Below are 12,753 nucleotides of genomic sequence, written 5' to 3' on the forward strand. Positions count from 1 at the left end.
AACTGGTATTTTCAGGGAGGTTTATTTCTGTTCATGTTTTTTATTCTTTACTCCTAATTTAGCATGTACTTCAAAAAGTAATTAGCTAGAAATTATTTTCTTTTGGACTCCTATGAAGTAAGACATGAGTAAACAAAAACATTTTATTTTGACTTATTGCTAAGATTAAAAAGTTTAAAAATAAGTCCTCTTAAAATCAATAACTGGTGATATTAGTGTTCTCAAATGACAACCATCTGCTGATCTGATGACTGTTGTCCCTACTTTTGGAACCTGTGTTTGGTTGGGAAGTCTCCATTACTTCCATTGTTTTGTAAACCCAACCAGATTTTGTGATTTCATTACCGTGTGTGTGTGTGTGTGTGTGTGTGTGTGTGTGCACACGCACATGTGTGCACACACAGTACTGGATCTTGAACTCGGGGCCTCAAGTCCTTGCTTAGCTTTTCCACTCAAGGCTGTCACTTGAGTCACACTGCCATTACCACTTTTTGCTGATTATCTGGAGACAAAAGTTTCTCAAATTTGTAACTCTGGCCTGACTTCAAACCATTATGCTCAGATCTCAGCCTTCTGAGTAGCTAGGATTACAGGCTTGACCTACTGATGCTCAGCTTTATTACTGTTATTAATTGGTCTTCATGGGCACTTGAATTTGCTAACCATGCTTTGGTTCATAATAGTAGAAAGCCAACTAATATATCAGAGACATTTGTTGTTTAATAATTTATGAGGCTTCGTGTCTCAAAAATGTAAAATATTTGAGAGCAGTATAAATTAAACTACTAAAGGTTAAATGGTTTTGTTTTGTTTTGTTTTTTGGCCAGTCATGGGGCTTGAACTCAGGGCCTGAGGACTGTCCCTGGCTTCTTTTTGCTCAAGGCTAGCACTCCACCACTAGGCCACATTCCCAGCCCAATGTTGTATGTTATTGAAATATTCTATACCATGCTAACTCTGAAATTCAAACAGTTTTAACCATGCTTTTTCTGAAACAAACATCTTTTAATGGTAATTGGCAGATTATGTAACTGAGATTTGTTGAGTTTTTAATGTATCTTCTCTGATTAATATCTTTCTTCTTAATTTATTTTTATTTAATTATCTTATGTAGTTGTACAAAGGAGTTTCCTTTTTTTTTTTTTTTCTGCCAGTCCTGGGGCTTAAACTCGGCATGGGTTACTGTCCCTGAGCTTCTTTTGCTCTACCACTTGAGCCACAGCACCACTTCTGGCTTTTTCTGTTTATGTGGTACTGAGGAATTGAACCCAGGGCTTCATGCATGCTAGGCAAGCACTCTACCTCTAAGCCACATTCCCAGCCCAAGGAGTTTCCATTTAACAAAGCAGTTTATCAACATAATATATCCTTCTTAAATGCATTTTTATTGTTATTGTAAAGGTGATGTATAAGGGGGTTACAGTAAGACAAATAAGATAAAGATTACACTTCTTTTTGAACAGTATCACCCCTTCCGTTGCTCTCTCTGTTTTTCCCTCATGCCCTCACCCACAAGTGTATAGTTCATTTTCAACATAGTGTCTAGTGAGTATCATTGCTGCGTTGTGCACAAACTTTGTCCCACTATTTCTATGCCCCTTGATTTCTCAAAGTCAGGTAAATAAGACAAAAGGAAAAGAAAACAAAAACAGCAACAAAGGAAGAAAACTTGTTGTTTCTGTCTCCTAGAATTCATTTCAGTAAATATTTTGTATGATCAGATGCACATAGATGTTGCCCTTTTGTGTTTCTCTCTCCTAATAATATCCTCTGAAACAGACTATTATTTACTGATTCATCTTCATTACTATGCTATAGAAAACATGTCAGATCTGTAGCCTACAGATTTAAACGAATATGTCTATAAGTCTGAAAATAAAAATTCTGTATGTTACAGAGATCTCAGTATAGAGAAAATAGAAATTTATTGCTATTCATAATGGTGTCATCATTAATACTTTTATTCTTTTTTTTTTTCGCCAGTCCTGGGCCTTGATCTCAGGGCCTGAGTATTGTCCCTGGCTTCTTTTTACTCAAGGCTAGCACTCTGTCACTTGAGCCACAGCACCACTTCTGGCCGTTTTCTATATATGTGGTGCTGAGGAATCGAACCCAGGGCTTCATGTATATGAGGCAAGCACTCTTGCCACTAGGCTATATTCCCAGCCCCATTAATACTTTTTTTTTTTGGCCAGTCCTGGGCCTTGGACTCAGGGCCTGAGCACTGTCTGGCTTCTTCCCGCTCAAGGCTAGCACTCTGCCACTTGAGCCACAGCGCCGCTTCTGGCCGTTTTCTGTATATGTGGTGCTGGGGAATCGAACCTAGGGCCTCGTGTATCCGAGGCAGGCACTCTTGCCACTAGGCTATATCCCCAGCCCCCCATTAATACTTTTAGTAAGTATCCTTTATAATACTGTCTTCCATAGCAATCAGTATATTCTCCAGTTTTTATAATAAATATATTAACTTCAGCCTTAAAGTAATCTGCTTAAATTCTTGTTAGGTAACTGTTAAACTAGAAATCAAGCAAATGTTTAAACTCTTAAGCTGTGCCAGGCTTTGTCCTGAGCCCTGGCTACAGGATGGTTCCCTGCCCTCATGGGACTTAAAGCTGACAGAGTCTGACTGTATAGCTGATGACCCTTCTCAGTCAGATAAAATAATAGGGACAACACAGGAGGCAGCTAGTTATCTGCCTCCTGTGTTCTTACTGCTTGACAGCTCTAATTTCATCTGGATTATGGGCTTTAGAAATGTTACTCCACCCACCCATCATGCTTCATCTTGAGTCCTGACTATGCTAGCATGCTAAAATAAAGCAAATATAAATGTAGGAAGGGTGGATAGCACAAGTATGACTTGTCTTCAAGTTATACAAATATGGGAAAGTATTTCAGTACTCTAACACTAATTGCAGCTACTATATGTAAATGTTTGTCCATACCTGCATTCTGCTAACCTATCCATGTCTGATCCTTAAAGCATCCCTCTTATGTAGAATCTTTCCAAAAGTTATAGTCACTCTTATAAATTAATCCCCTGGACCCTCACTCTCTTAGTATTCACAGCAAACTAGCTATTTTATGTAAGAATCAATATAATGACAATGTATTAGACCTTCACAATATGAAACAAGATAAACAGTACAAACTTTCTAGGAGGATTTTTATTCCTTTCTGATTCACTTTCATAGTACCCTGGTAATGATACTAGTGCCATGATAAAATGCTCATGTATAAGGCTACTCATTTATAATCAGGACCTGCTGCTCACATCTATAGTCCTAGCTAACCAGGAGGCAAAGATCAGAAAGATCATAGTTTGAGGTCAACTTGAGCAGAAGGTTTGCAAGCCCCCATCTCAATCAATAGGAGATGTATGTGGTAATGTATGTTGGTGTGTGTATATGTATGTAAAACCATGCATATGTATCATGATGCAAAAAGCTAAACACTTTAATGACAGTGAATTTTTTTCCAATTTGTGGGAAAGGTCTAAAGGTCTATATTTATGCGCATGCGTGTGTGTCTGTGTGTGTGTCTGTGTGTGTGTGTGTGTGTGTGTGCGCGCGCGCACCAGTCCCAGGGCTTGAACTTAGGGCCAGAGCATTGTCCCTGAGCTTTTTTGCTCAATACTAGCACTCTACCACTTGAGCCACAGCACCACTTCTGGCTTTTTTTTTTTTAATGCCTAATTGAAGATGAGAGTATCATGAGCTTTACTGCCCAGTCTGGCTTCAAACTGCAGTCCTCAGATCTCAACCTCCTGAGTTAGTAGTATTACAGGCATGAGCCACTGGTGCCCAGCAATATTTATATCTTTATGACATAGCAATAATTCTGTCTGAAGGGATTAATCTTTTCTTTCTCAAAGATTATGACAATGAAGAGATTTTAACTTATGAGGAAATGTCACTTTATCATCAACCAGCAAATAGGAAAAGACCTATCATTTTGATTGGTCCACAGAACTGTGGCCAGAATGAATTGCGTCAGAGGCTCATGAACAAAGAGAAGGACCGCTTTGCATCTGCAGTTCCTCGTAAGTGTATGCTTCTGAATTTATCATCTCAGAACCTAATGAGAAAAATTTTCTCATTTCACTGAAAAATAATGAAACACTAAAATTGTTACTAATGTAAAAGAACTTTTTTAGCCAAATATTTTGACAATTTTTTGCTAAAGAGCTCCTGAAGCACTTAAATTTTTTTTTACTAGTGTTTTAGTTCTAGTTTTAATGAGTTTTAATTTGAGCCCTTTATAATTCCCTATTTCATGAGGAATTAGCTCCTGCTTCTTTAAGTTGATGCTGAAGACAGAAATTTAGACCTAATCTATTTCCTAATCTTATAGAAAATAACTTTAGGAAAAGATGGATAGCAGTGTGTTAAATGCAAGCTGAAGTAATTTAAAGCATGAGCATTAAAAGGATTAAAGTAATTAACTGTAATTTTTTTTTCTTTTTGGTCTATTTGGGCCATGAACGCTGGGCCTGGACACTGTCCTTAAGCTCCTTTTGCTCAAGCTAGCACTCTATCTACCACCTGAGCTACCACTCTTAACACCTGGTACCACTTCTGGCTTTTTCTGTGATTAATTGGAGATAAGAGTCTCACAAACTTTCCTGCCCAGGCTGGATATGAACCACGATTCTCAGATCCTCCTGAGTTGAATAGCTAGGATTATAGGCATGAGCCACCAGTGCCTGGCTAATAGACATTTTTTTTATATCTCAGTCTAGAAATAACTGTGTTAAATAGATGGGCCCCTAGCCTTTCTTAAGCTCATTATTTTATCATCTGTGTTTAAAAATACAAATTCTTTTTAGATGATTATCACCCATACCCACTCTGATTTTTTTACTTAGATACAACTCGGAGTAGGCGAGACCATGAAGTAGCTGGTAGAGATTACCACTTTGTTTCACGGCAAGCCTTTGAGGCGGATATAGCAGCTGGAAAGTTCATTGAGCATGGTGAATTTGAGAAAAACCTGTATGGAACCAGCATAGATTCTGTACGGCAAGTGATCAACTCTGGCAAAATATGTCTTTTAAGTCTTCGTACACAGGTATAAATTTTTATTTTACAGGGTATGTTTTGCAAAATAATCCAATGAAAACTGTTATGATCCAGTAATTGCAGGAATATAATTAAGTTCTCACCAATAGGCTGGGCCCTGGTAGTTCATTCCTATAAACCTAACTACTTGGCAGGCTGAGATAGGCAGAATCACAGTGCAGGGCCAGCTCAGGTAGTAAATTTCACAAGATCCTTCCCCATGAAGAGCTGGAAACGGTGGTACATACCTGTATCCTAACTGTGACAGGAAGCCTGAATTATGTCTAGACAGACACACACCCAGGCAAAGATGAGGAGGATCCGTGTTTGAGATCCACTTTGACAAAAATTTGAAAAGTGAAATTAAAAGCAACCAGTCAAATGTAGGATGTGGTGGTACATGCTTGCCATACCAGTGATGAAAGAAGGAAAAAGGATAGGAGGCTGGGGATGTGGCCTAGTGGTAGAGTGCTTGCCTAGTATACATGAAGCCCTGGGTTCAATTCCTCAGCACTACATATATAGAAAAAGCCAGAAGTGGTGCTGTGGCTCAAGTGGTAGAGTGCTATCCTTGAGCATAAAGAAGCCAGGGACAGTGCTCAGGCCCTGAGTTCAAGCCCCAGGATTGGCAAAAAAAAAAAAAAAAAAAAGTACAGTGGGAGGATAAAGGTCCAGACCAAACAGACATAAACAAAAGACCATATTGGGAAAATAACTAAAGCAAAGTAAAAGGTAAGAATTGTTGTAGAGTACCTGCCGAGCAAGGGCAAGGCTCTGAATTCAGATCCTGATCACACACACACACACACACACACACACACTAACGTGTGCTAATACATAATGTATATGAATTTATAGCTATATATTGTTTTTTTTTTTTGCCAGTCCTGTTGCTTGAACTTCAGAGTCTGGAGGCTGTACCTAAGTGCCTTTTGGTAGCACTCTACTACTTGAGCCACAGCTCCATTTTTGGAACTTTATTGGAAATAAGTCACAGATTTTCCTGCTTGAGCTGGCTTGGAACCATGATCTGCAGATGTCAGCCTCCTGAGTAGGTAGAATTACAGGAATGAGCCACTAGTACTGAGCTGGAACATGCATAACATATTCTTAAGTATTTGAACACACTTGTAAATAATAGTTTAAAAATTGTGTCATTGAACCAGGCACCAGTTTGGCTCATGCCTAATTATTCAGAATGCTGATGTCTGAAGACTGCAGTTCAAAGCCAGTCTGGGCAGGAAAGATCATGAGACTTTTTTTTTTTTAACCAGTCCTGGGGCTTGGACTCAGGGCCTGAGCACTGTCCCTGGCTTCTTTTTGCTCAAGGCTACCACTCTGCCACTTGAGCCACAGCGCCACTTCTGGCCATTTTCTGTAAATGTGGTGCTGGGGAATTGAACCCAGGGCTTCATGTATATGAGGCAAGCACTCTTGCCACTAAGCCATATTCCCAGCCCCTCATGAGACTCCAATAAAACTACCCCCCAAATGATAGAGCACTAGAAGCTCAGTGACAATATATAGGCCCTTACCTAGTTCAAGCCCCAGGACTAGCGTAAAATTTTTTTAATCCATTTTGTTTATATATATATATATGTTTATATATTTTTATTTATTTATATTTTTATTTGTTTATATATAAACAAAATGGGTTTATATATATATAGAGAACTAAAAAGCAATTTATTTTTTAAAGTACAAATATCTTTTCTTTACAGTCTTTGAAGACCCTCCGGAATTCAGATTTGAAACCATATATTATCTTTATTGCGCCACCTTCACAAGAAAGACTTCGAGCATTACTGGCCAAAGAGGGCAAGAATCCAAAGGTGAACTTACATTATTGTACTGTTCTATTGAAGAGAGTGCTCACTTAAAATCTACATCAGCTTTGGTTATCAAATTGACTGTTCTTTCTATATCACTTGCCAAAATTTGCCATCCTTTCCATTAATTGGGATTATGACAGCTTTCAGAGGGCTGCTCTCGTTCTCCAAATATTCTGTACTGTTAACACTAAATGTATAATATTCTCTAGACATCCTTAAAATTCACCTAGGCCTAAACGACGAATCAGGGACCCCTGACTACTTTGCCCCTTTACAGCAGGAAGTAGCTCCAGATGAAACAACCTCCGCCCATACTCCCGGCCTGGTACCCCTCCTCTGTTATTAATAAACAACAAATGGGGGAATGTTAGCATTTCCCCTGCCTCAGGTCCTCAGCTCCTCCCATTAGCCCCCATATCCACCCATACCTAGTGGGCCACTCCTACTCACTACCTACCTACTTCCCCTTTAGCCCCAGAGAAAGAAGCTGCCACCTGGATAAGGTGTAGACGCCCTGTTGCTCCTTCTCCCGTGGGAGTTATGGCCCCACTAATAAACCTCCTTATGAACCTTTAAAAAAAAATTTCACCTAGGCCTGTGATATTTCCAGATACTGCTATAACTACTCTACCTTCACCACTTCTCTCCTTAAGTTCTCAGCAAATCCTTAAAGATTACCCATTTTGCTCTCTGAAAATTCCACATTTTCAGTGATAGTCTTTTTTTTTTTCAGTTTAAGCTTTATGTTTCTTCTCTCAGTCTTCTCATGATCTGAACAGAAGTATTTTTTAGTTGTAGATGTGTATTGCATATGGTTGAGATAGTCCATGTTATCCTAGATATTACTAAAAAAGATCACTGATAATCTAGTGGTTTCCCATTGGAATGATGTGTGTGTGTGCATGCATGTGTGCATATGCACACAGTACTAGAGCTTGAACTCGGCCTGGGCAATATACCTTAGCATTTTTCACTCAAAGCTAGCACTCTACCACTTGAGCCACAGCTCCACTTCTGGATCTTTTGCTAGTTAATTGGAGATAAGATTGTCACAGACTTTCCTACTGAGGCTGGCTTCAAGTCATGATCTTCATATATCCTTTTTTGGGCCAGATATGATGGAGCATTGCTCCAGGAAGCTGAGGCAGGAAGATTGAGGGTTCTAGACCAACCTTGGCTATCCAGTGACATCCTACCTCAGAAAAGTTCTTTGCATGTAGAAAACAGCAAAGAAAATTAAAGCATTGAGCTACATATTATCACACAAGTATTAGATACTGGGTTGACCCAGTATTTTCTTAGAAAAACATAACCTATTACATTAACTTTTTCCATAATGTGTATTCTTCCTAACTCTGCAACACATAACAAAGAACAGCCAAAAGTAAAGGCACTTTGAGTCATTACTTCATCTGTTGCTACATGGTACTTTTAGGAAGAGGCTATGATGCCCTAAAATGTTTGAAAATAATGTTCATAAGGAATTCAAGGTGATATAGTCTGCTCTTGAAGCCTATAATCTTGGTGAAATATATGAAAATCTAAATAGTGATATAAAAGTGTATGTTAGCCTGGCTCCAGTGGCTCATGCCTGTAATCTTAGCTACTTAGGAGGCTGAAATCTGAAGATCTCCAGCCTATGCAGGAAAGTCCGTGAGACTTATCTTCAGTTAACCATCATGAAACCAGAAGTGCAGCTGTGGATCAAAATAGTAGAGTACTAGCCTTGAGCAAAAAAGTTCAGGGCCCAGGCCCTGAGTCCAAGCCCCATGACCAACAAAAAAATAAAACAGCATATGATGAGTCCCAAATGACTTACAATCTTAAGTCCTCAAGATGTCAAGGCAAAGGAAAGCACAGTGGCCCCATAAAGGGGTGGAAAGGAGCTCATGAGGTTTAGTCAGAAGGAAAGTGATGGAAGGGCACTCTTCTTGGCTATCCAGTCCATTCTGTATTTTGGTAAGGGTACAGACAATCTCACATTTTGTTTATTTTTTCACTGCAGCCTGAAGAATTGAGAGAAATCATTGAGAAGACTAGAGAGATGGAGCAGAACAATGGCCACTACTTTGACACAGCAATTGTGAATTCAGATCTTGATAAGGCCTATCAGGAATTGCTTAGGTTAATTAACAAACTTGATACAGAACCTCAGTGGGTGCCATCCACTTGGCTGAGGTGAAGGAAAACATTTTGTGGCATGATTGGACTTGAGCTGGCAAATTGCCCAATAGGGAGATGGCCCCATACTTCAGCAAGATTGAGGGTAAGATGGAAGGCAGCAAGATAAAAACTGCATTTGATAGAGCCCTGGAACCTAGTGAGCAAAAAGTCCCATTAGGCAATTTGTGCACAACTTTATTCTCTACACATGGCTTCAGGGGCTCTTGCCTCATTTCAGAGATTTAAATGGAAGCTTTCAACAGCATTTCCATTTTACCCTGTTAAAAACTTTTGTTTTCACCTACCTAAACTTTTTGGCTTAGTCATCTTTCCATGAAAAGTTTGTATATAAACACACAATCCTCCACATCTCACAGATATAAATATTGGCGTTATTTAACACTTAATTAACTTCATGCAAACATTTTAGAGAATAAGTACTTCTGTGCACTGAGCAAAACAATATTTACTTTATGAGACTGGTTTAGTCATCAGAAATAATTTCCTAAAAAAGATTGAGGGGAAAAAAGTGTCATTTTGACTTTGTGTTGTCTTTTAATTCTGAAAGATTCGAATAGAAGCTCCTGGCTTTTTAAGCAGACATAGTTAAAAATGTACAAAACATTCTGATCTTTTTAAAGATGTAATTTTTCTGAACTTTTTTCCTTAAATTGTCACAAGTGATTTGATAGCTTTGCTTCCTATCTGACTACAATAGAATGTATTGACATTTTTATGAATGGCAGGTGTTCATATCAAGTGTACTGTTAAACAGATTTCTCGATGATGCAAATAGTTTTTTATTTAAATGGAAGGGGATAGCACATTTAACAGTTTTTGCATTTTTATACGTGAGCACAGTATGAGTCTATGACTGTACTGTGAATGCAAGTAACAAACTGGAATTCTGAATATAGCTGCTATACTGTACACTAGTATTTAATAGATCAACGAATAACACTGATACTTGTTCTGCTTTGGAGTAAAATTATGTATGTACTAGGGGAACATTATGACAACTGACTCTGAGACCAGAAGTAAAAGCCTTGAACGTCATTTGCTTATTTTAGGAAAAGAACATTGGAGGAAAACACTATTAAGCATATACAAATAGGCTTTATCTTAATATGGATGCAACAGCTTGCTAAATCATAGAATAAATGTATATAAGCTCATGGGATTTTTGTACTGTCTCAATAGCTATAGCTTTAAAATTCTGTCTGTGTCTGCAATTGGCATGGAAAGTTAATTTGTAATCTTTTCAAGCCTCTTGAGGATAGCGTGACGTGTGACAAATAACCTCAAATGTGAATGCCTTATTTTTTTATGATGACTTTAGCTACAGCATTTGGTGTTCCCAAAGCTAAACACTGGAATACTATCACTTAATTTAACACAAACAATTGTAATTAGTAAGTAGTTTGTGTCGTATGTATGATTTTTTTTCTCAACATAATTTTATTTGAACAAATACAGGCGGTTTATGTGATGATAGGCCTTTTTCTGTTCCGTTTTGCACGGCCTTTTTAGTTGGCTGGGGAGTGTGTTTTATATGGAAATACTTTCAAAATAATATTCCTTAGGAGGAAAGGAACACTCCTGGGTTAATGGAAGAAAAGCTGTATTTACTGTCTCCTCAGGTCTGAAACACTCCAGTTTATAGCAGGAAAATAAAAGTCTCACTCATTTTCAGCACTGAAAACCAAGTATATTTAGCACTTAATCTCAGTTTTCTTCATCAAAAATGAAAAATAGTGTAAGATCCACAACAGGGCGTGTGATTGATTGAGAATCCTGACAGAGCCAGATATGATGGCACATGCTTATATCCCAGCACTGGAATGCTGAGGCAAAATTCCAAGTTCAAGGCCAGTCCTGAACAGCAAGACCATCTCAAGAATGAAAGAAAAAGAAAATACTGATAAGAGTCAGTGGCTGCTGTCCTGACAGCAGGGCCATATGCCTTCAAGACAGATACATGGCTCTCATAAGAAGATTCTGTACCATGGCAGATGTATTTTTAGGGATTCTAAAGTGACAGATACTTTCAGGGCCTGCAAGGTCCTATAATTTTCTCCTTTAATGACAAAGAAATAGAATGTGTCCTGAATTTTCCCAAATCCTAGAGATATGAATGTATTGATACTCAACAGTCCAAAAGTCAAATGAAAACTGAGGTGTGCTGACTTCCTCAAAAGAATGTGGGAAAAGTCTTGGTGTACATTTAGTTGTACGCCCATTTCCTGTCTCTCTGTGGTTCTGATTTGAAGCACAGTATGGGGGAGGTCGTAACCACTTACAAGGATGATATCATGGTTAATGAAATGTACACAAGAAATCCAAACAAATACTTCATTTTCTTTGTTTTCAGAAGTCAGAACAAATGAAAGAACATTAATATTTAGACTAGCACAGATTTGCTTTTTATGAAAATGTAATGTCTGGACTTTTTTTCCTTTTTAATGGCCCCTAAGGAATATGTATTGGTAAGGAATGATTTGAATGTAATTTTGTGAATGTGTCTGGAAAATATAAACCAGGGATTTAGCCTTAATAAAGGTAACTTTTCTGAAATCTGTTGTTAATCCCCCTTTATACTCTTATCCTGTGTCTGCACTCTGTTGTTGAGATGTCATACTGCACACTGTACTATAAAAATAAAAAATTATGTCTCAGATTTTAAAACCTCAGTATTTCCTCTTGCTGTGTTTGTATCTAGTGCCATTCAGATGTCCACACTGTCCTCTTCTAAGAGTTTACCACAAGCAACACCACTGAAATCTGGATGGAGCACAAATTACCTTTCCTTGCTGACTGTGGGGGCAGTGTTCTCTGTTGGCAAAGATGGAGGTAGATGTTTCCTTATTTGCTGACATGGACAGACACTAAGGGCTGTCAGCATAAAGCTTGGAGGTGGGAGGCATTTTGTAAGGCAGATTTAAGTACAGCCAGTAACTTGAGGACACTCGAGGGGTAGCACCTGAGTTGTTAAATATGTGATATACTTCATTTCTTCCCACATTTCCGTCTAGGCCCTTCTGAATCTCCCAAAAGAAGTCATATGCCAACATGAAGTTTAGTATGTGTACATACCTCTAACCCACTCTAGCTGGGCCAGACCATATCACCACCACCTAACACTCATTATCAACTAGTTCTCTTAGTTTCTTTTTAACAAATTCTAAGCATGACATCACCTGCAGTTTTGTAGGCAGTTTAAAACTAATAAATACCAGAGCTTTATTGAAGCCACATGACTCACTGCTATAAGGTAAATGTAAAAAAGTAAATAATATAGGCTACCCCTACCCTTTAATTTCTGCTTCTGAAATTAAGATTCACTTTACTTGTATTCTAGCTGTGCTGCTGTGCTTAAAGCCTTCTTTTAAGTTTTAAATATAAGGGAAGTGGGAAGAACAAGAAGGTATTAAGAACTCTTTGAAGGTGGAGTGCTTGCCTAAAACAAGTTGCAAGCAATGCTGAGGGTGTGGCTCAGGTGGTGGAGGTGTCCTGCCTAGCAAACTCAAAGGCCCTGATTACAAATCCCAGTACCAGAAGAGAACAGGAAAAATAAAGAAGGCTGAGGAATCGATAATCATGCCAAACCAAACTACCAAAAATCTCGGCAATCACCTGACATGGACACGCAGTGGCCTCATCTTTATAAATGAAAACATTATTTAAGGAGCTAGTAAAAT

The 12,753-nt window shown here is 38.4% G+C and overlaps 1 protein-coding gene and 1 long non-coding RNA gene across 4 annotated transcripts in view; one reads left to right on the plus strand and one right to left on the minus strand.

Moving 5' to 3' along the window:
- Positions 1–10,228, plus strand: part of Pals1 (protein associated with LIN7 1, MAGUK p55 family member) — an 80,756-nt gene extending 70,528 nt beyond the window's left edge. For all 3 annotated transcript variants that reach the window (XM_048362297.1, XM_048362298.1, XM_048362296.1), the window contains 4 exons: positions 3,875–4,042; positions 4,868–5,070; positions 6,782–6,892; positions 8,898–10,228. In XM_048362297.1, the coding sequence (XP_048218254.1) occupies positions 3,875–4,042; positions 4,868–5,070; positions 6,782–6,892; positions 8,898–9,074 (659 nt within the window). In that variant the 3' untranslated portion in view covers positions 9,075–10,228. The remainder of the gene's footprint in view (positions 1–3,874; positions 4,043–4,867; positions 5,071–6,781; positions 6,893–8,897) is intronic.
- On the minus strand, positions 74–7,876 carry LOC125363223. The gene is made up of 3 exons (XR_007213194.1): positions 7,482–7,876; positions 6,736–7,118; positions 74–99 (listed from the first exon to the last, which is right to left on the minus strand). It is a non-coding gene; the product is annotated as an uncharacterized LOC125363223 (long non-coding RNA).
- Positions 10,229–12,753: the final 2,525 nt, after the last annotated feature.

The sequence above is a fragment of the Perognathus longimembris genome, chromosome 14 (assembly GCF_023159225.1).
Source record: "Perognathus longimembris pacificus isolate PPM17 chromosome 14, ASM2315922v1, whole genome shotgun sequence".
NCBI lineage: Eukaryota > Metazoa > Chordata > Mammalia > Rodentia > Heteromyidae > Perognathus > Perognathus longimembris.